At 37.9% G+C, this 23,336-nt stretch overlaps 2 protein-coding genes across 8 annotated transcripts in view; both read left to right on the forward strand.

Annotated features, from left to right (window-relative positions):
• Positions 1-4,201, forward strand: part of ATR (ATR serine/threonine kinase) — a 39,779-nt gene extending 35,578 nt beyond the window's left edge. Inside the window, exons 43-47 of the mRNA XM_041414376.1 lie at positions 243-399; positions 526-679; positions 1,589-1,740; positions 2,378-2,483; positions 3,770-4,201. Coding sequence (XP_041270310.1) covers positions 243-399; positions 526-679; positions 1,589-1,740; positions 2,378-2,483; positions 3,770-3,943 — 743 coding nt within the window. The 3' untranslated portion in view covers positions 3,944-4,201. The remainder of the gene's footprint in view (positions 1-242; positions 400-525; positions 680-1,588; positions 1,741-2,377; positions 2,484-3,769) is intronic.
• Positions 4,202-5,421: 1,220 nt separating this feature from the next.
• XRN1 (5'-3' exoribonuclease 1) overlaps positions 5,422-23,336 on the forward strand; it is a 36,311-nt gene continuing 18,396 nt past the window's right edge. For 5 of the 7 annotated variants that reach the window (XM_041414455.1, XM_041414454.1, XM_041414451.1 and 2 more), the window contains exons 1-20: positions 5,422-5,642; positions 8,353-8,585; positions 9,853-9,950; positions 10,297-10,406; positions 10,529-10,639; positions 10,869-10,951; positions 13,143-13,230; positions 13,353-13,521; positions 13,735-13,802; positions 14,998-15,132; positions 16,089-16,152; positions 16,898-17,003; positions 17,659-17,748; positions 17,906-18,062; positions 18,401-18,520; positions 19,217-19,386; positions 20,186-20,306; positions 20,399-20,497; positions 21,587-21,690; positions 22,188-22,319. In XM_041414455.1, coding sequence (XP_041270389.1) covers positions 5,568-5,642; positions 8,353-8,585; positions 9,853-9,950; positions 10,297-10,406; positions 10,529-10,639; positions 10,869-10,951; positions 13,143-13,230; positions 13,353-13,521; positions 13,735-13,802; positions 14,998-15,132; positions 16,089-16,152; positions 16,898-17,003; positions 17,659-17,748; positions 17,906-18,062; positions 18,401-18,520; positions 19,217-19,386; positions 20,186-20,306; positions 20,399-20,497; positions 21,587-21,690; positions 22,188-22,319 — 2,333 coding nt within the window. In that variant the 5' untranslated portion in view covers positions 5,422-5,567. Of the gene's footprint in view, positions 5,643-8,352; positions 8,586-9,852; positions 9,951-10,296; positions 10,407-10,528; positions 10,640-10,868; positions 10,952-13,142; positions 13,231-13,352; positions 13,522-13,734; positions 13,803-14,997; positions 15,133-16,088; positions 16,153-16,897; positions 17,004-17,658; positions 17,749-17,905; positions 18,063-18,400; positions 18,521-19,216; positions 19,387-20,185; positions 20,307-20,398; positions 20,498-21,586; positions 21,691-22,187; positions 22,320-23,336 lie in introns of those variants that run through there. The other 2 variants (XM_041414456.1, XM_041414457.1) reach the window with 2 other exon arrangements.

The raw sequence follows: 23,336 nt of genomic DNA on the forward strand, positions 1-23,336 counted from the left end.
GAAAATATCAAATTCCTTTTGAATTTCTTGTTAACAAAGCAGCTTCCTGATCAGTGCAATAAAAGTTTGGGGAAAAACTTCTCTGTACCCCACAACCAACATGGTTTGTAGATTATTTTTCATTTGATCATTTATTTCAACTTTAGGAGACAGTTATTTTCTTTAAATTACCACATTGTAATATACATATAAGGTTCTCTGTCTGCGGATTTCCTCTGCCTAACTGAGGAAGTCTGTTGCAGGTATCTATATGACTGGGAAAGAACTGCGGCAGCACATGCTTCCAAAGTCAGCACCTTTGCCTGAAAAGCTGAAAATGTTCAAAGAAGTCCTTCTGCCTCGTCACCCTCCTCTCTTTCATGAATGGTTTCTTAGAACATTTCCTGACCCTACTTCATGGTGAGTGACTGGGGTTGGGTCAGCTCAAGAACATCTGCTTTGTGTATTTCCCTAAGAATTGCTAAGAATTAAGGGGCTCACAGGCTGAGGCAGCAGTGCCTCAGAGCTGCCTGCTCTGTCGCACAGGTACAACAGCAGGTCAGCCTACTGCCGCTCCGTTGCCGTCATGTCCATGGTGGGCTACGTCCTGGGCCTGGGAGACCGCCACGGGGAGAACATCTTGTTTGATTCTTTCACTGGGGAGTGTGTGCACGTGGATTTCAATTGCCTTTTCAATAAGGTGAGAAATGCCACCTCTGTGTATTATAGGCATATAAGGTATAAATTTCTACTGTCTTGGAATTTTTTTTCCAAGTTTTTACGTTAACATATCCATTGTGTTCTTTGTCTCACTTGGTCTTGTATTTATATCCCAAAAAAGCCTGGGATATATAAAGAGGATGTGATTGTTCTGTGTACTGCATTCAATGAAAACCACCCAGTATCAGATGACCTGATGTGGATACACTGAAACAGCCCAAATTTTAGACTGTTTATATTTTGTGACTCTCCTGTCTCCACTATCACCCTCCAAACAAAACTGTAATTGCTACATTCAGAATTCTGCTGCTGTGGAGAATTTCTTGTTCTCTCTCACACAAATTCAGCACAAAAATTCCAACAGTTCTGTAAAATAAATACCAGAAATTGTGGTCAGATTGGGATTTGGAGTTTTGGTGTTCCAATTGAAAGATGTTTTTGGTGTGGGACATGTGGCCTTTTTAATTCTGATAAGTGAGGTAGAAATATTGATATTTCTTTTGGTTTCTTTTTAGTAAGTCTAAATTAACATAACATTGTCCTATATAACAATTTTTAAAAATCTTTTTTAAATGTTTTCTTAAATGTTTTAAGAAAAGTTAGCGTTTTGCAATGAGACTACAGAGCATAAATATATATTTAAGAACAAAATTTTATACCCTGTATTAGTGTGTTAAAACAGGGAAAAAGAGATTATTTGGACAATGTTATCTTTTACTCACTGTAATTTTCCCTTATCTGAGTAGGACTGTGAGCTGAGCAAATATCTCTTGCCAGCTTGGAAACTGCCACTGACAAAGGCAGAGGAAAAAACTTAAAGCCAGTGCAAATGTTACTCTTTAATAATGCTTAAAACACTAAGGGCATACCTTTTTTTCTCAATGTAAAGGGAGAAACTTTTGAAGTTCCGGAAATCGTTCCTTTCCGCCTCACTCACAACATGGTTAACGGGATGGGTCCCATGGGAACTGAAGGGCTCTTCCGAAGAGCCTGTGAAGTCACCCTGAGGCTGATGCGAGACCAGAGGGAGCCTCTGATGAGGTACGGCCACGGCTGCTGCTACCAACTCCTCCAAGCTGTCTGTAGTCTGAATGTGTGAAACACTAACTGCTGGGGAATGTGCCAGCTCCAGCATATGCCTGTCCTGCAGCTCACTCTTGTCACTGTGATATCTTATGAAAATCCTTTTGCTAGGATTTTCTCCTGAGAAGCCTCAGAAAAGGAATGTAAACAATAATATCTGATGGCTGTGGAATGTGGTCTGGAGATGGTTTACCAGCAGGTGCATCTTTGATTGGTCTCATGTGAATTGTTTTTACTTGCTGACCAATCATGGCCCAGCTGTGTCAAGGCTCTGAGCAGTCACGAGTTTTTATTATTCATTCCTTTCCTAGCCTTCTGATGTATTATTTTCTCTCTATAGTTTAGTATAGCACTTTTAATATAGTATAATATCATAATATAATAAATCAGCCTTCTAAGAAATATGGAATCAGATTCCTCTCTTCCCTTGTCCTGGGACCCACGAACACATCGACACACTCTCACCATGGCATGGAGCTAAATAAAAGCAGTATAAATATTCAGCACTAACTACAGGCTCCTGCCAGTGTTTGTGTTTTGAAAATTAAATGAATTTTATATATCATATCCTTTTCTAATTTTTTAATTTATTTAGTGTCTTAAAGACTTTTCTCCATGATCCTCTTGTTGAATGGAGTAAACCTGTTAAAGGGAATACAAAGGCCCAGGTGAATGAAACTGGAGAAGTTGTCAATGAAAAGGTGAGTTTAAAATAAACACAACCTAAGGTATTCAAATGTCAAATGTCCATTATTGTTGTTATGAATTACATATTTCCTAATTCAAACTTCAAATTTTCTTTTTTTCTTCCATTTAAAAATTTATCTGGTTGTTCTTGATTCATATTTTTTATCTATAAAGAGATTTTTTTAACTGATGAAAAATGTAATTTATCTGCTAAAGAACCAAACAAAAAAGCCTGTAATTCTCATGTTGGTGTTACTAAATCAAGGACAGTATCAGCAGAAGCAATGGGTCTTGTTACCCCTCACTTGCAGAGTCCTCCAGATTTACAGTGATGGTAACATCTGGAGTCCTTTCCATGTGTATTTTTATGCTTTTCCTGAGTGGATGTTTATTACTGAATAAATATGTGCCTTCGTACATATAAAGAATTATGTGATAAAAATTTCATACTGTTTCATTATTAGCTGCTGCTGAAGATTATTCATCCAAAGTATAGCTTAATTTTTATTATCTTCCCTTTGTGCAAAATTTCTGATTTGTCCCTTTCTATTTTTCGTTTGGTTTATTTTTTTTAATGAAAATAAATGTGTAATAGCAGAAATACTTAGGGAGCACTGACAAACACAACAGCTAAAATAAGGAAAAACTACATTATTGAAACTGTATGACAACAAAGAACTTACCTGGTCTATTTCAGCACAGAAAATCTCCTGGTCTTCAAACAGTTACTAACCAGGCTGTGTCTACATTCTTTTACAAGAATTTTATTTTACAAGACCACCCACATAATTGTATATGTTAACTGCTTTTTCTGGAGGAGTGCCAACATTATGCTTCAGCTTTAGAAGAAGATGTGTAATTGGTATGAACTAGCAACTCCAGTGGGCCTTGGAACAGCTCATTTTGAGATGCTCAAATTTTGACATAAATTTTCCAGACTTAAATTTTATTCAGAATTCCAGGAACATGGCTAGGAAAATGTTGCATTTATTTGAAATTAATTTTTTCCAATAAAGCATTCTAACAATTCTCAAATATATTTACATGGCTCTTTCAGTTTCCTTTGGTAACTTTTAACTGGAAAAATGTAAGGCAGAAATTATAGCTTGACCAATAATATATCCATTCTAGAGAATTGCTCTTAAAAGTGAGTAGCCTTTGTTTTCAATGTAGCTGGTATAGGCATCTGGATTTTGTATTAAATTATAATATGATTTCAAACACATCCTAAGAAGTACTGGTTTTATTTTGAGAAGTGGAAGTTCATTAATAGTACCAATTTTTTTTTTCTTCCTTCCAGGCCAAAACCCACGTCCTTGATATAGAACAACGGCTGCAAGGTGTCATTAAGACTAGAAACAGAATCAAAGGATTACCTTTGTCTATTGAAGGGCATGTTCACTACCTCATTCAAGAAGCAAGTGATGACAACCTGCTCTGCCAGATGTATATGGGCTGGGCTCCATATATGTGATACTTGTTCCCTTTGGAATGATGGCATGCACAAGTGCTCTAGCTATAATATCGTTGGGAAGGAATCAGTCAGTGGTACCTGGTTACTTCTGTTGATTTTTGGCCACAAGCAGAACAACAGGCTTATGGTCTTCCAAAATCTGTGTAAAATGTACAGTGCCCTTGCAAGGATGCTATGAATGCAGATGTGTAAGGTGCTAGGACTTACCTTTTGTACACACATAGAAGGCAGTACATAAGAACTGCTTAAAAAGTAGACTATGCAAGTCTCTGACTACATGAAAGATTTTCATGCTGTTGACAGATGCACTCTATAAAGTACTGTATATTTTTGTAAACATGTTTCTCATTTGGCTTAGATTAGAAAATAAAGCAATGAAGTTTAATACTGCTAGGATGTAAAGTGGTTATTTCAACTTTTGTACTCATATTCAGAAGGACTTTCTAAAAATTACTAGTATTTCTTCCCAGCAGTAGACTTTTCTACAACTTTCTTCCATGTTGCCTGGCTATCTCTAGGAAATCTTCTGGGATCTTAAATCTTAGCATGAGTAAACTGGTAAAGTGGTTCTATGTTCTGAACCTGTTTCCTTAGCCCTTGAGTGCAGTGCTCTAAAAAACCCTCCTGAAGGACACAGCACAAAGCTGGGAGCTGGAGGACCCTGGCAGTGTGGCTGTAAGGCAGCAGGCAGGTGGTGCAGCTGTGCCTGTAACATCTGTGTAGGCTCCTCAGAGCCTTCTGCATCCCCTCTTCCTCCCCTGGAAAAAGCACGGCTCAGGGGAGTGTTTTTCAGACTCCATTTCAGAAAAGGTGTTCAGCACAGACAAGAGTAGACTAAAATATGGTTGAAAGGCAAATGCTAACTTACATAAATGCTTGCTTTCTGGGCATCCAAATTACAGGGAAATGAGGGGTGGGGGGAAATAGCGAAAAATTATACCCTTTTAACTTACAGTAGGCTATCATTAGAATTTTTGTACAGTGGGTTTGTTTCTGCTATTCTGAGAGACAAAGAACGCTGTTAGGTTTTGAACACAGGCTCACGCGGTGGTGTGACATCGAGTGTTTCTTCTGTTCAGCTGAAATCCAGAGGTTTGGGAAAGTAAAATAATAGGTCTGCAGCTGTTTCTAGGGAGTTTGTTTCTCTGTCCATCTAGTGGGTAATTAGAAGTGTTGTCACTGTCCCATAAACGTGACGAGTTTTCCTAGTAAATTATTTGGAACATACAGTGATCTTTTCCGGTGTTGTGTTTGAGTGCTGACGTTCTGTTGTTTTTCCCAGGCTGTATCAGTTTATCGGAGCGCGGAGAGCCGCCCGGGGAGCTGTTGCAGCGGGCGTTGCCATGCGCGGGGAGCAGAGCTGCTGCCCGGGGCAGGGGCACGGGGCCCCGGGCTGGGGCAGGGCAGGGGGCAACGGGGCCCCGCGCGCCGGGGGCGGCGGAGAGGCGGCCCAGAGGTGGGAGCCGGCCCGGGCNCGCCCCGCTCCGCCGCCGCTCCGTGCCCGCTCGCTCTCGGCGGTGCGGGCGCTCGGCCGCTGTCAGCGCGGCGCGCCGGAAGGAGGGCGGAGCGCGGCCCGCGGTGTTTGGTTCCGGCGGGGCTGTGAAGGCGGCGGGGAGCTGTGGCCATGGGGGTCCCCAAGTTCTACCGGTGGATCTCGGAGAGGTACCCCTGCCTCAGCCAGGTGCTGAAGGAGCATCAGGTGAGCTGGGGGCGGAGCGGCGCTGCCTGACACGGGCCCGCCCCGGGGGGGTCCTGACCGGTCCCTCGGCGGGATGAGGGAGGGGGACGAGCGCGCGGGCCTCGTCCCCGGCCGGCCCTGCGGGACCGAGTCCCAGCCCAGGCCGGCTGGCCCACAGCCGGGGCGGCGCAGGGAGGCGGCTGCGGCTCAGCGGGGGCGGCCGAAAGTGGTGGGACGGCGGTGGGCGATCGCTGGGGAGCGGGCGAGGCGTTCGGTGCCCCCTGACAGCCCTCCTGTCCGGGCCGAGCCCGCCGCTGGCGGGCAGCAGTGCCCGGAGCCCGCGGCTGGGGCCGGCGATGGTTTCCGCAGTCCCGGAGCCACGGTGCCCTCCCTGTTCCCCCGGCGAGGGGCCGAAACGCGGCGGGTCCCGGCCCGTGCCGTGCCCGGCTGCCCCGCCGGGCTCTCTCCTCTCGCTCCGAGTCCCCTCGGCAGCTCCGCCGTGCTGCCTCAGCACCCGCGGGGAGCCCAAGGTCGGAGTTTACTCCTTGTTGGGCTCAGAAAAAGTTACAGCTGCTGAGGGCCAGTGGCGCGGTAATGACGAGGGACAGGTTTTACAGCTCTGCTGCGTTTCCTTGTTGTCGCCTGCGTCGGACAGTTTGTGTTAGCAGTTAAACCGGGAAGTGTGTTCAAGCCTGGAAAACGAAAGCCGTAAATCGTATTTCTAGCAGCTGGACAAAGACGTCATCTCTTCAGAGATGTCATGTTTGGTACCTGTTGGATACAAGCGCTTCTAATTATCATTTTCAGCTGGTGTCACAGATGTGGTTTTATAGATTGCGTAAGGATGTTCTGAGATAGGTGATAATGGAGAGTATGTTTGAATATCAATACGTTTTCCCTAAACACCTGTGATTTTTAAAGATTAAATAGTTGTTGTGTCAGTTGCCACAGGTGCCCAGCTCAAGTGATTCCCAGCCTGGATGTTTGGCCTTACCTGCTAGTTTTAAAGCAGTTTTCAAAGCTTAGGTCTTTGCTTATGATCTGTTGGCCTTCTCTGAAGTGTCTGTGTAGCAAGCAGCAGCAGTTTGTGCTGCCTTTTCTGCTGTTTCCTTAGAAGCCTGGGCTGCTCGCACATCTTTAAACTTGTGGCGAAGAACTGTGGCAAGCTGAGGAGGCAGCAGTGTCAGCTCTAACCAGGGGAAAGGCAGCAGGGCGTGCTACCCTTGATACCTTCTGAAAGAGGCAGTTAGAGCTCTTAAGATAAACAGTAAACATGACTTAACCCTTCCGGATCACTTGAACATACAAACTGACATATACTGGCATCTAGAGCATATGCTAAGAGTAAAAATTAAAAAAAAAAAAAAAAAAAAAAAAAAAAAAAAAAAAAAAAAAAAAAAAAAAAAAAAAAAAAAAAAACCAACAGAAAGAAACAAATTGAAAGGCCTATCTATGTAAAACAGCATTATTGTTAAATCATATTATAGCTGTGCTTCTTGAAGAAAATATAGGACCTTTTATGCATGTTGCTTCCATGTAAAAGCTTTAGGTTTTGTCTCTTTAAAATGCTGCCTGTGCACTGCCCTGCTCACTTATCTGAAAGCATTGAGAGCAGTTTGGTCTCTGAGTTTAACCATACTGAAGATCATGATGTGCACCAGAAGACTAGTGAGTGCACTAGTTGAGTGGCTGATCATTCCTGATCCTGCCTCTAATTTCTTAACCTCACCTTTTCCTCTTTTTAAGACAGATTTCTCTTGTATCTGGAGGATAAATGCAAGCCCAACATTTTAAGATGTGTCAGCAGCAGTGCTATAGAAACCTGTAACAAGTTGGCAGTGCCTTTTCCTAGATGTGATGATGGGGGGATTCTGTGAGCAGTCTTACTGGGGGATTAGGGAATAGGTTTGTTTCATGTCAGTTGCTCTTGTGGTGCATTTTGGTAACACTGAGGTAGTACGGGCCCCTTTGTCATACGTTTCCCAGTGTTTGTTCTCTATATGTTGCTTGTGTACATTTGGAAGGCTTTTTTTTTTCCTTTAAAAGAATGTGTGACTGCTATAGATAAGGCTGTTAGAAGAGCAGAGAACTAGAAGGAAAAAGAAAGTCTGTTTGGAAAGTCTGGGTAAGAAATTGATGTTATTATTGCCAACTCTCTGCTTTTGGTGCTAATTTCCACTTTCTAGACTCAAAGATACTCACAAGCATAGCTGAAGAGACAGCATGTAGTGGTTGGGGTAGGAGCTGCTGAACAGGAGGAAAGCTCTAAAGGTTCTTAAGCCAGATTTGCTTGGAAATATTGTTGGAAATTGCATACTTAGTTTTGTAGTTTTTATTGTTTGTAGTGCAGCTGTGAAAGGTTGAATCGATTAAATGTACAGGCTTACAAAAATGAAAAAAAAAATCTTCCTGGAAACAGTGGTTTTGGTTTGCCTTTCCATTTTACAATGTAGAAGATAGTCTGAGCAAAGGGACAAAAGTCCTGAGGTTCCAGAAACAGCCAAGATAAAGTAGGAATCTGTTCAGCTGACTTGGCTCACTGAGAAAAATCATAGTAACGGATTTCATGGGCAGGCAAACCTATACCCAGTGCAGAGATTCTTACTCAGCCTGTTGGTGTGCAGGAGCTTCCTCAGAGGTCTTCCCACCTCAGCTCATTTCCAGAGTGCTCTCAGGTGTGCCTTGGGCAGTGGCTGCATTCCCCAAGTGGTACTAACTGTGGTGTTTGTAGATTCCAGAATTTGACAACTTGTACCTGGACATGAATGGCATTATACATCAGTGCTCGCATCCAAACGATGACGATGTCCACTTCAGAATCTCAGAAGATAAGATTTTTGCCAATATTTTTCACTATTTGGAAGTGCTATTTCGCATTATTAAGCCAAGAAAGGTTTTCTTCATGGCGGTTGATGGAGTAGCTCCAAGAGCAAAAATGAATCAGCAGCGTGGGAGACGTTTTAGGTAAGAAGATTGGTTCTGACTCTGTCTTGAGGATAGTAAACACTTAAAAGAACCCACTTACTGAAATGTGTGCCATGCAAAGTAAAAGAGATGGCGAGTGCTTGTGCCTTTGACAGTAGTTTTAATTGAATGAGGGTAACTGCCTGTAAAATGTTAAAATCAGGATTCCAAAAGGAAAGTTTGCTTGTTACGTAAATTTTTTTCTGTGTATGTGGCACTTGGTGATATGAAATTTCTTACTAAATTTTCTGTGAAACAATTCTGCAGTGGAGCTCTTTCAAATGTTTCCAAATGCTTCATAATGACCTGTGAGAGTCTTTGGTATTTGTGAGTGCTAGTTCTAGATATGCCTATTTGGTAGCTGTAGTGGAAGTCATAGAAAAATCAAGTTTCTAGTGAAACTGCTCTCCTGTTGATACCAGTTACCAAGCTAGCTCAGATACAGAGCTACAAGTAGATTAAGAATTGCAGTAATGTTTTGGGAGATTTGGAAGCTTTTTTAAGATTGCTGTAAGGAAAAATAGGCAGTGGTCAGACAGTACTGGGACAGTGAATGAAATGCAGCATAAACAAGCTGCAGGAAGGGAACAAGAGAAAACATTTTCAAGCAAGTGGATATCTTTTTTTGTGATTTGCTTTTTGAAGTAATTTTTTTTAAGGAATAAAGGAGGTTGAGACAAAGTGAAGATTAAGACTTCTCAATAGAAAATTGTAGCAGAATTGAGGGCCAGACAAAAACCTAAGACTTTGGTGGTTACTTTATTTCTGGTTCAGAAATGTTTAGGAAATTCTTAGCCGAGAAAGTCTAGCATGGTGTTTGTTAATTTCTCCGTTACTGGGCATGGTAAATTGTTCTTTCATGACTCTTTTGGAATTCCACCTGCTGCTTTGTTTAATTATATTACAGTTATTGTTCTAGGGTAGCATTTTTAGATGTTTAGATAACAAATATTCCTGTTGTTTCAACATTAATAGCCATTCATTGTGATCAACCATTGTATGATTACCTTGGTAATCTAAATATTAACTGCATTTGAATAGTAACAGATTGTCACATTTCCATGAAAAAAGTGTTATTTTTAAGCCACCTTAGTTGTATCAGAAATAACTTGAAACTATTCAGGTATTCAATGTCTATCCTTTTTTATTTATTAAGCACTCTAAATATTCAACTATATTTATTTTGTCAAAAAGCTGTACTTAGGATATTAACATTTGAATAAGAATACATGTTCTCTACACTCTCTCCAATGCTGTTTTGTTTTAGATCAGCAAAAGAGGCAGAGGACAAAATAAAAAAGGCATTGGAAAAGGGAGAAACTCTCCCTACAGAAGCCAGATTTGACTCCAACTGTATTACACCAGGTAAGATAACTTGTTGGTTATTTAAATAAAAGCATTTATGGTTTGTCATCTGTATTTTGGTACTATTTTCCTATGTTTAGGCATGTTTTTTAAAAAATAGAAGACTGAATCAATAAAGGCTTTTAGGTAAGTTTGTACAAAAGTTTTAGTAATATTCAGTAGGGTTGGAATACTGTCTCAGTCTAAAAATTTTTTAGATTACTATGTAAAAAGTGAAATGTCTTAGGAAAGAAACCAGTCATCCCCTTCATCTCTGGCAGAAGTTTTGTTTGTTGGCATTTTTTTAATGTTTCTGATATGTAAATGCAAACTAGCGAACAACTTTAACTTAGGTTTCTGTTTTCAGGAACTGAATTCATGGCCAGATTGAATGAACATCTTAAATATTTTGTAAATATGAAGATTTCCACAGACAAATCCTGGCAAGGAATAACAGTCTACTTATCAGGCCATGAGGTCATTATATTTTCTTACTATCCTATTTTAAATATTTTTTTTTTTTTTGTACAGAGTAATACTTACTGCTGAATTTTTTTTGTGATTTTTTTTTTTTTTTTTTTTTTTTTTTTTGTGTCCAGACTCCGGGGGAAGGTGAGCATAAAATTATGGAGTTCATCAGATCAGAAAAAGCAAAGCCCCATCATGATCCAAACACAAGACACTGTCTCTATGGCTTAGATGCTGACTTGGTATGTGCAATTAAAATAATACAAACAACAGGGGTTTATCAAGTGTTTACATTTTTGATATCTTCCTAAGCTCATAGGGTTTTAAAATGGCTTGAAACAAGCATGTCATTTTATATTTCTGCAAACTTTTGAATTTGTAATGAAACCAAACATCAAAATTTCTTTATACTGCTTGAAAGGTTTAAAAAAATTTAAAAAGTAAGATCTTTCTGATATCTCTTTGTAATAGATAATGCTGGGATTAACAAGTCATGAGGCACACTTTGCGCTCTTAAGAGAAGAAGTCAGATTTGGTGGTAAAAAGGCTCAAAGGTGAATTGATTTAACTTTACTCTTATTTTATTTATGATGAAATTAAATCCAAAACATACTGGGTGACTAAAACAGGTGTGTGGTGATTTGGGTTTTCTTTTATTGATTGCATAGTAATTTAATGAAGTCTTAGTTTATTCTTTGGGTTAGAATAGTCATGAAATTAGAGAAATCATCATGCTGAATTATTCATTTGAATTGGTTTATATGAAAAAATGTATGCTGTCAGAACAGCTGATAAAAAAAATCCTTAAAACTTTGGTGTGTTTTACTTTTTCTTCATGTAATAATGGAGCAACCTGGGCTGTATTGACATTGTTTCCATTACTAAAATAAACTCTCTTGAAATGGTTGGATAAATGCTCTTATTCGGGGTTTGCCCAATTGAAATAACTTGTGGTCCATAAACAGTCAGAAGATGGTGACTTGTTCCAGAGCTGTGTGTGTACCTGTGGAGCTGTGCTGAAGTAATGCAGGAATAATTTATAACTGTTACTGGGGCTGGGATCCTTCTTTGGAGGACCTTAAGCATATATTGGGTATATAAAGGTAGAAGATGGGAGAGACACAAATAAACAATTCTGACACTGAAAGGATTTTGGATAACACAGGATTAATCATATGTGTTTAGATAAATGTGTAATTTTTGCTAATAAAGGGATATTTTATTGCCAAGGATAATATGATGAACATCAGAAATACGCTTTCTTTTCAGACTTTGCAGTCAACATTTCAGTAATACTCATGGGTAGTGTTGGCATGCAGTGCTGCAATATTTTTAAAGACCATACATCTAATAAAAGTAAACCCTTGGTTTTACCTTTCTAAAAAATAAAATAATGTTAAATAAGAGTGTGATTGCTTTTTGAAAGATTCATTAGTGAAATTATGAAATCAAAAGGCAAAGTGTTATTTATTTCCCTCCCCCCGCCCCCCAGCATTTTTCCATGTTGTAATTTCTGAATAATTTTGTTCATTATAGTTATATACATACACACTTACAGTTTGAAATTTGAAAATCCTAAAAATATGTACAAATTTGTATAGCATTTTTCCATGTTTTAATTTCTGAATAATTTTCTTCATTATAGTTATATACATACATACTTACTTACAGTTTGAAATTTGAAAATCCTAAAAATATGTACAAATTTGTATATCTCCACGATTTTTTTCATTGAGATAAATTGCTTATCTTGTCAGGATTTTCAAGTCCAGTGCAATGAAGAGTAAGGGCAGAATGTCTCTAGAGTTTTATAACATCAACCTGGTTGCCAAAGTTCTTTAATACCAATATGAAAATTGCATTTTAAAAATGGCCTAATTGATTCTGAAGCCCAATGTAGCTCAGAGTTTGTCTTACATGAGTTTATCTGAAGGCTGCTATCACACACATGTTCCTTTTGGGATCATTTCTGAAATTTCCTATTTATGTGTGAAGACACAAGTATTTATGCTGGTTTGTCATTAGAGGTGGTCTTAGCTAGTTATACTATCTACAAGGTGAAGTAGTCCTTTATTCATTTGAAGTACATAATTTAGGTCATTTATCTTTTGGTGTAGGTATTAATTGATTTGGGGCTAATGTTGGCTTAGGGTTTTTACAAGCGGTTTTAGCAAAGAGAAGGAAGGAAGGCATAATATGTGTTGCCTATGCCATAAACAGTAGGTTTGTTGTTCTTCTAGTGCTGCATTGAAGCCACGAAATAATACATACAGAGCATGTTTTCAAGTTGAGCATATTCATCTCTTACAGGAAACATTTCAAATGACTAGAAATGTAACCCAGCTGGTTTAGCTGGAAATCTGTGTACTCTGTTTTTATTCAGACTAGTTAGAAAATATCTTAAAATGGTGAGGCTTGGTGCTAAGTTAGGCTAGTTTGTCTTTGAGCAATGGGATAAGGATTTAGGAAATAGTTAACTGCAGCATGGAACTCCACACAGCTGTTCTCTAAGTTAGTTCTTCTCCATATAATCACATCTGGTGTTCAGAAGATGCTACTGCAAAATTTTATGGACCAAATCAGATTAATCCTAAAACAGATTCAAGGAAATGTTTATACATTATTTCTTCTACAAAGATAGAAACCTAGTAAAACTTCTTGTGTTTGGGTATCCTTGGACTTATTGATGTTAATGTTGAAAGTGTGTTTATAAATAATTAACTTGGTGGTTTGAATAATTTACAGAGTGTGTGCACCAGAGGAAACCACGTTTCATTTACTGCACTTATCACTGATGAGAGAATATATTGATTATGAATTTTCCCCAGTAAAAGTAAGTTCTAACGGAGCTGAGATGGGAAAAAATGTGTGAATTTGTGAAGTCTTTATGCAAAAATGACAACAAAAATTATACTCCTGAGTGTTGTTCCTTTATCATTTTTCTTTTTCCTCCAGGACAAGATTTCTTTTGAATATGATATTGAAAGGATAATAGATGATTGGATCTTAATGGGTTTCCTTGTAGGAAATGATTTTATACCTCATCTACCTCATTTACACATTAATCATGATGCACTGCCGCTACTTTATAGAACATACATGGCTATCTTGCCAGAACTGGGAGGTGAGAAAACTAAGTCCAGTTGTGCAAAGTAGAAGCATTAACATTGATGTATTGGTATTTATTGACTTGTTTTTCACATTAGAATGTTTAGCATTTACTACACTTTCCTCAGAGAGGCAGCAAGATTGCATTTTATTACCTGTGCATTATTTAAATGCAAGTCTTAAAATTGTTGAATTGTTACTTCAAAAGCATACTTAATTTTTTCAACAGGTTACATCAATGAAAATGGGCATCTGAATTTAGAACGTTTTGAGAAATATCTTACCAGGTTGTCAGATGTAAGTAACTTTGAAATTTTTAGAACGTTGAATTTAAACCCGGTATGGTACCCTAAAATACACCATACTGTAGTTTTAATGAACTGTTAAATGGCTGTGTCTTACAGGTGGTTTAATCAGCTGTTATAGCATTGAACAGATGGAATCCAATCAGTTATTGTCTGATCTTATAGCATAAGAGGAAAAAGATTGAATCATTTGATCTGTGCTTTAGCCAGCACAGTGCTTTTAATACTGCAAGTCAAATGAGGATTCACCTACAGAATCATAGTACTCACTTCCCATCAGTGTGGCAGTGTCAGGCAAAGCTGGTTAGAGCAGGTGCCAGTAGTGCCAGGGATGAGGGTTCAGTCCCTCTAGAACAGGTGCCAGTAAAGCCAGGGATGTGGGTTCAGTCCCTCTAGGGCTGTTCACATTACAGTGGGACTCAATGATCCTTGTGGGTCTCTTCCAGCCCAGAATTGTCTGTGATTTCTGTGTATTCTTAAAGCTTGCTGCATGCAGCGATGTTCTTTGTTTCCCCTGCTGGTAGTTTCCTGTGGAGAAAGCTGTCTGAACATTTTGGCGGGGGAGAATTGTTTCCAAGATTTTTATGAAAATCACTAGTGAACATCAAGGAGCATCTCTGAGAGGCAGGCATCAGTGTTGTTCATGAACTAACTAGTGTACAGAAGGTAATCTTATTTAGTGCTAGTGCAGTAATCCATCCTGGAGAAGAGGTAGGGTATAGGCCATATAGAAATGGAAAGGATTAAACTTTCTGATGAACCTGGAAAGAGGGAGGTCGTCTGTTGTCCCTGCCTCAGCCTTATTTTTCTGGTTCTTGGACAGAGCTATGAAAGTGTTAGATCTGTGGTGCAAGGCTGTATCAACCAGACCTTACATGTGTACTGCTCATAGAGTTGATAGTGAAGTGTAGCAGTTATTTAATTCTTTTTTGTTACATCTTGCTGCCTTACTGAAAGAAAACAAAATATGGCTCGGCTGTATGTTACAAATTGTAGTGAAATAGGACTTTTAGTATTCATCTGTTTAGTTTTATCTCTAGGGCAAAATGTTTCTGTTCAGATTACTCTAGATGTAATCTAATGCACATATTAAAATGTTGTTAATTTGGCATAATGTTAATATTGTTAATCTGGCATTCTAAATTTGACATCCCTCAAATATTTGCAAACTTACTGTAATCTCACAGTTTGATCGTGAGCACTTCAGTGAAGTCTTTGTTGACCTAAAATGGTTTGAAAGTAAAGTGGGCAATAAATACCTCAACGAAGCAGCTGGGATTGCAGCAGAGGAAGCCAGAAAAAATAAACAAAAGAAACAAAAGGTCAGTGTTTTATATGCACAATTTCGCTAATAAGAGTGTTATGTTTTGCAAATCAGTAATTTAATCTTATACAAATTAAGTGGAATAAATCTCTGTTTTGAGATTTTTTTTTTCATCCAGAAAAGATAGTAGATTGTAATAGTTTGCATTCTGCCTGTATGCACTGATGCACTGCTGGTTGTGAGTGATGAAATGGTTCAGTCAGGGGCAGGTGCTCCTGATTTTTAGTCTCATGAACCTGTATTTAATGCTTTGCTGTTCTTCAAAAACAGCAGAACTTAACTTCTGTGTGTGTTATGATCAAACCTGCTATGCTTCATAATCTTAATTTTTAATGCATAGTCTGCTGCAAGTTCCATATATTTCAGATACACTGATAGAACATTGATGTATGTCTTGGTATTGGCTAACTACTGGACAGCAAATAGGGAACAAGCAATTTCATTGGTGAGCTATCTCAGATCAGTATTAAACTTGCAGTTCAAGGTATAACCAATTAATAAGAAACAGCACCTTGTATATGTGTGTACTACTACGTAACAGTGTCCTGTCTCTGCCCCAGTGTCAAGTTCCCCACCACCTCTTCCACTCACTGCCCTTCACTATATGCTTCAGCAGTGTAGAGTCGCAGGAGAAAATTCCTCTGCATTTAATCTTTGTATATTGTTACCCTGTTCTTTGTGTACAGAGCAATTTTGGAAAGAGTAGCGTTTTGGAACACAAATATTCAGGTATTTTTTGAGAAGTAGTTAAGATTTTGACACTGCTCCTTTTGTCTGATCTGTCCTTTTTGTCTGATTAAATAATCTTCTTGAAGCAATTGTAAGAGAAGGAAATGGGGTTTATAATAAATAATATTTATGCATTTGATTGTAGCATTTTGAGTTGCAAGTTTTGAATGGTGTTCATGCACATTAAGCTGTATTTTCACATTATCTCAAATCTTAATTTAATAGGCTCAGGAAAATTCTATATCTTTGGCTGCTTTAGAAAAAAATGAAGGTGAAGTGACCCCTAAAAGTAAGTGCAAATAATTTTTCCATACATATATAACAAAAAATGTGTGTATAGATTTCAAAGAACTGTAAGAATTGCATGTCGGAGATGAGCTTAATCTGAATGCAAGACATGCAGTCATCTGTTGGGAAGTGGAACTGCTCTAGTGAGAGAGAGTGGGGCTAAAGCTTTAGAGGTTCTTCTTCCCTGCCCTGTATTTCCATGGTGAACTAAAGGAATTAATGAACAAATCTTCAATAATATTATGGTTTTGATAATTGTTTCCATAGGTATTTTCTTAGATAGGGGGACAAGGGAACAGATTTTTGTATAGCTTTAGGATTTTTGGTTGTGGTTGGTTTTTAACTCATTCTACTTGTAGGAAATATTTCTTGCTCATGTTTTGAAATTAATTATCAAAAGTGTATGAATGTTACTATGTGATATTAGATGATGTTGCTAAACATAATTAAATTTTAAAATTAATTTTAATATATTCTCAGACTTCTTTTTGATGGCTTATGTTATCTTCTCTTTTCTTGTGATTGGGCTAAAAATGGGTTGCCTGTCTTAAAAAATTTCAAAACTTCTCTGGGTAAAGATTTTGTTTGATTGTTTCATGTTACTTTCAGTGCAAGGAGCGTGTGAGTACCTATAGCTTTGAATTGAGGAGTAAAATTAAGGCTGTATGTCAGAAGTGAATGTTTTCAAACCGTACTGTAGTAGAGAAGTGAATGTTAATCCTTCTTTTTCATGACTGGTTTTCCAGCCACATTGGAAGATGAACCAGAAGATGATGATCTGTTTGAAACTGAGTTTAGGCAATACAAAAGAACTTACTACATGACAAAAATGGGTGTAGAAGTAGTGTCTGAGTAAGTATATTTTTCTTTTTTTATTCCTAAATGCTGAAGACAAGTCTTTGTACATACATATTCAAGACATACATTTGTATATATGCATTAGAGATGTTTTTCAGTAGTGCATAGTGATGGGGCAAGGCATAGTGGCTTCAAACTGAAAGGGGGTAGGTTTACTTTACGTATTAAGGAAGAAATTCTTTACTGTGAGGGTGGCAAGGCACTGGAGCAGGTTCCCCAGAGGAGTTGTGGATGTCCCATCCCTGAAAGTGTTCGAGGCCAGGGCTTGGATGGGGCTTTGAGCAGTCCAGTCTATGGAAGGTGTCCCTGCTCGTGGGAGGGGGTTGGAACAAGATGATCTGTAAGGTCCCTTCCAGCCCTCAACATTTTGTGATTCTAGTAAAAGACAGAATATTCATCCCATGTCAAAAGCAGAGAACACATGGCAGAGTACTGCAGTGGTGGTGATTTTGCCTGGTGCAACAAGAGCTGTGAATCAAGTTTTCTGTAATAAGTATTTGAGGACCAGAGGGAAAATGAATCTAGAAAATCATGGTATTGTTAGATTCCCAAAATGTTCTATCTTCATCCCTATGTACAAGGTGCTAAGTACTTTTATATACCAGTGAAAATGAGAAAACTAATAAACATCTTTCCTTTTTCTTTCAAGTGCCTTCTTAGCTGATCAAGCTGAATGTTATGTCCAGGCAATACAATGGATTTTGCATTATTACTACCATGGAGTTCAATCATGGAGCTGGTAAGAAAAAACATTAAATGGGAGACTGCTGAAAGATAGAGTGGTATTTCATTTTCTGTGCTGGGAACATTTAATGTAGTTTGGTTTGTTTCTGGTCTGTAAACACTGCTGTGCTCTAATTAAGTCATGTCACTTAAGGGATTTTTTTAACCTGCAGGTATTACCCTTATCATTACGCGCCTTACCTGTCAGATATTCACAACATCAGTGAACTCAAAATCAAGTTTGAACTTGGAAAACCTTTTATGCCGTTTGAACAGCTTCTTGCTGTACTTCCAGCAGCTAGCAAAGATCTGCTACCTAAATGTTACCAGGTAAGATACAGAATTAAATTGCATTATCTATCTACTGCTTACTCATTGTCTGCTTTATTTTATTTTACTCTATTCTGGGTGGTTTTGCATGTCTTGTTAGTTAAATTCTGTCTCTACATTTTAGATGTATGGTTAAATATTCTACTTGTTACTATATGTGCATTGTAAAGTTAGTAATAAATACAAAATTTTGCATTTGCTGAGCAGTTTTCAGCTAGGACAATTAAATGTTTCATTCCTGTACAGCATTGAATTGGTTTTAATACCAGCCTTCCTTTGTCACTTCCTACAATTAGGGCTGAATTGCCTTTGATATCATCTCTATTGTATTTTCCTAGCATTTGATGACTAGTCAAGACTCTCCTATTATAGAATATTATCCACCTGATTTTAAAACTGACCTAAATGGTAAACAGCAGGAATGGGAAGCTGTAGTATTAATCCCGTTTATTGATGAGGTAAGTTCTTTCAGCATCTGCTGTCCATAAAAGCTGCATTACAAAACTTCTGAATTTCTTAATTTATCAGCAGTTAGACATGCAATTTAGTGGAAGTTTAAATTAACACTTAATAACACCACAGAAAAAATATACTGTTTGCTGCTTGGGGAGTAAGTCTAGATTAAGTTACCACAAGCACAGTTAGTTTTAGGTGGCAGAAGTCCTAAGTAATGGCTGTGGACTTTGTGTTGTTCATGTTTTTAATCAGCTATTCAAATATTTTGGTTCAGTTTCTTTGAGAAAAATATTCTGTTCCTGTGTACATATAAAAATAGAGAACATCTATAGGAAAAATAAAATAAACACTTGAAAAAGAAGAAGGAAGTATTTTTTCAGTAAATCCTTCACATGAACACCAGTAATAGGGAAGCATTAATTGAGAGCAATAAAATAGTACTTTGCTTTTGCATATGGGACAACAGTGTTAGACAAGGCTACCCTTTGGAAATAGGCTTGCAGAAAAGTTATTATTCTCCAAAGCCATGGTAATTGTTCAGAGAGCATTTTGATCAGGGACAGGAGAAAGGGTGAGGCTGCAGCTGGATACTGAGCACGTTTGGGTATCTGGATTTCTTGGGTTACTTTCCCAGTGTGGTTTTTTCCATGCTAATTTTTGTTGCCAGTTTCACATGTGCTAATTCCTCTAAAATTTAGAAACGACTGCTGCAGGCCATGGAATCCTGTAATAAGGGCCTAAAAGAAGAGGAGAAACAAAGAAACACTCACAGTGCTTGCTTGATGTACTGGTATGACAAAGATGCTGAGTTCCAGTATTTGTCACCATGGCCAGAGAAATTCCCTGCCATAGAACGATGTCACACAAGGTAATGTTGGCATAACTATTTTAGAGCAGGCTAAAAGTAGTTGGAGCATTTTTACTAACACTTTAACCAAACCTTGCCTATGACAATGTGTAAACTGAGAAATGAAAAATACTGAATTAGATGTTGCCTGCTCTGGATGGCACAGTAAAAGTATTTGTCCCTTCAGATTTTACTTTGCAAAACAGATGAACCAGTGCTAAGTTGTCAAGAGCAATCCAGAGAATAATTAAACTTTTTATGACAGAGGGTGAAAGACTGGTACAAATATCTGATAGTGATCATTTACTGGCATGCTAATTTCAGAGTGATTTTTATAAATGTAGGCATTTGAATCCAGTGTAGAGAATAAAACACAAATTTGTTTTCCACCTTCTTCTCACTGGGAGTAGCTAGCTTTATTTCACACGAACTGAAGATGAAATGGAAACATAAGCTTAAGAGTAGTCAAACTTAAAGCAAAGTAGCAGAGGAATGCCTGTTGCTGGATTGCAGTCGGTAAAGAATGGACAGTTGTGAAGATGAATGATACCATATGGAAACATTGCTAGTTAGAATTCAGTAATTACAATTATTTAAGAGTGAGTTTGGCATATATCCTGAAGTTTTTTCTTTTTCCTAATGAATAGTCTCTCTGGAGCAATAGCACGGGGGTTTTGTAGTCCTTTCTATATATTCCAAGTGACATAAATTAGTTACTGAAAAGCAAAGGGTTTGGCAATTAATGAGTGAATGAGTAATGATTTTTTCTAGAGGTGAAGGTCAATCTGCATGAGCAAATGTTGTGCCACTTCTTTTCTAGGTATAAAACAATACCTTTGAATGCTTGGCATGTAGAAATAACCCACAATAAGATAACAAAAATCAACAAGAATGCATTGTATTTTTGTGGATTTCCTACTTTAAAGCACATTAAACATAAGGTAAAAGATTTTTCTCTTCCAACATTTCAATTGTATGTAGTAGATCACTATGTAAGAGCTCAAGTTTTATGTGCTGTTTTGTTTTTACCTAGTTCTATCTTAAAAAAAGTGGTGTACAAGTGTTTCAGCAAAGCAGCCATGGAGAAAACATGATGTTGGAAATCATAGTTGATGAGAGCTCAAAAGACCAGGTAAGCATTCAGCTCCTAACAAAAGACCAAAATCGAACAAAAAAAAAAAACCCCACAGCTGGACAAAAGACTTGTTAAGAAGTCTGAATTTGTTAAATGGTCAGATTTGAGGAGTTCAAATGCTAAATTTGTGGGAAAAGAGTGTAGAATTTTGGGTATCAGCTTAAATAATTTATCGTTTTCCAGACTTCACAATAGGAAGGATCAGAGTCCTTGGTTGAGTTTCTGGCTTTTCTCTGTGGTAGCATTTATATGTTCTTGGATAAGGATCTGGTGCCTAATGAATGGTATAAATGCAGGGGAAAAGTCTCCAGACCAGTGGTGTTTGTCTTTTGTCTAACTGAAGGGATGACCACTTAAAAAGAAAAAGTGTTTCCTTTTAATCAACAAAGCAGACTTAATGCCTTCCACTCTAACGGGGCTGTTTGATAGAGAAGTTAGAGAGGAGAGTCAAAGCATCAAATGACAAGTGCAGAACAGAAAAAAATTCAGAAATAAATAAGGGAGAGAGGAGGAAAACAATAAGATGTGATTTTACAGTAGAGGGATAAGGAGAGTACATATTGAAGATATATGGCAAGAAAAATCAAATAAGCCAAATTAATATATTAAAAAAATAGCAGAGACTCATTGGAACAAAAGAACATAATGTGAGACTGAATTTACAGATGCTAGGAAGTTGTGGACATAAAAGTTGTTCCTTTTCTTCAATGTGATACGTAAGTAAAATATATCATACAAAATACTTTGGTAATCTCAAATGATCGTTTTGTTTATTGTGTCCCAGAGACACAAATAGTTCTAAGTGATTTAATAGAAGAAGTACTTAGCAAACCTATATGAGACATACAAATTATCCCAGGTCTTCCAAGTAACACATGCAACATGTAAAGAGCCACATTTTTAATCAGGGTTTATGTAATCTGTATCAAATATATTTTAGCAAGATAAAATTAGTTTCTTACTCTGCAAGAAAATCTATTTTTAAGCTACTGTAGTTTTTATTGCAAAAACAGCTTGAAAATACTGTAACAAAAATCTTTTAGTATGTTAAACAATTAGTAATAATACTTCTGGGGTTTTTTTCAGATGGTAGAAAATGTTGCCAGTTCAGTACTTGGAAAGCGAGTTTTTGTTAACTGGCCCCACCTTGAAGAAGCCAGAGTTGTTGCAGTGTCAGATGGAGAAACTAAGTAAGAGTTACTTGATATGTAGTTCTTTGTTGTCTTTTGGGTTTTTTTAAGTTAAGTTCCTTGGGCTGCACTGAAATTTTGATTTTATTGTTAAACTAACAACCAATTAGTTCAGATGTAACAAAGCAGCTTGGTGAAGAATGTTTAAAATTGTTCTGAGGTTTGGTTGCCTCTGTGGCAGTCTAGTCTTTCACTGTTTGTTATAGATGTAGAAGCTTGGGAGAGCTCCTTCTTAGTTTTGAAGGGGAAAAAAGCATGCACAGAAGTCTACACTGAGCATTTCTATACAATCCTCCTTTATGAATAGCATATGTACTGGTATTTTTTATTGAAAACATGCTGTGTGGCCCATTGTGGACGGGATAGAGAAAACAATGCTGCAAGTCTTCCACATGCTTAACAAGTAATTTTTAACTATTTTCAGTTTTGTTTACAATTGGTTATGTCTAGGTTAATCTTATTTGGTTAAATTTCCTATCTGTCATAATATTCTTAAGGTTTTATTTGGAAGAACCACATGGCACACAGAAGCTTTACATGGGAAATGCAGTACCCCCAACTAAAGTGGCTTATGTTGGAGATAAGGAGCAAAGCATGTGGGTAAAAGAAGTTCAAGGCATTTCAGAGCAGTAAGTAACTTCAAAAATTAAAGTGTAGCTTTGCATTTTATGTCTTGGCTGTGTTGTGTACCTGTATTACAGACCTAAGTAGCACAGAAGAGCTGCTGCATACTTGATGATAAAGGTTAATCAAGTCTGCTTAAATTTAAAACAACATAAAAGAGCTTATGTTGAAATTTCAGAGTGTATGGAGTCTGTTCTGAGGTAACTAAAGTTAGATGCTGTTACAAAAGAACTCTAAATTAAATTATTTTCAGTATTTATTCTCCCTCTCAGTTTTCTGTTCTGATGTTAGCAATCTTCATTTGTAGAAAGTATGTAGAAGGAAGTAATACAGAATCAACTTGCACCTCAGATAGCTTAGCTTTGTTAAATTTGAGTACAGCTCTTGCCCTTCCAGGGTGTGGGTGCTCAGTAGACTATAAATGAGTTACAGTAGTTTTGATGCCTTTTGCTGATCCTAAAATCATGAGCCAGAGGCAGTTATGTGATAAAAGGGGTTACCTTTCTAAAGATCCTTGGGTGCACAGCACACTAGATGGAAGGCACCTGAAGATGCACGTGGAACATAAAGCACACACAATTTTTATGTGTTTAGCCAATTAGCATAACTGACAAGAATTCTCAATTAGAGATATTAGTGATGAGGTAATTCCCCCTTGGTTCAACCCTTTCTGAATTCTTCCCCCCCACCCCCTCTTAGACAGGAACTAAACTTTGTTTATGAAAATGTGTCTTGGACCTTGATTTTCAACCTTGGCTTCCCAGAGAATCTAACCTTGGACCTCCAGCTTGGAGCTGCCAAGGAATTTATTTTGTCTGTCTAACAGAGTAGGTAAAATGCTAGCTGTGAATACTGTCATAGGCTAGAGAGCTACAAATGGATATGTAAAGATTGTAGAGAATATATAAAAGCAAAAAGGCAAAAATCAATCTGGCACCAGTTTGGCATTTCATTATCTGTCATTTGAGTCAACTGATTTAATTTCCCTAACCCTTCCACTGTAAAGATTAAATGTGCTTAAA

Source organism: Onychostruthus taczanowskii, unplaced genomic scaffold, assembly GCF_017590055.1.
Source record: "Onychostruthus taczanowskii isolate IOZ18803 unplaced genomic scaffold, ASM1759005v1 scaffold45, whole genome shotgun sequence".
In the NCBI taxonomy this organism is placed as follows: domain Eukaryota; kingdom Metazoa; phylum Chordata; class Aves; order Passeriformes; family Passeridae; genus Onychostruthus; species Onychostruthus taczanowskii.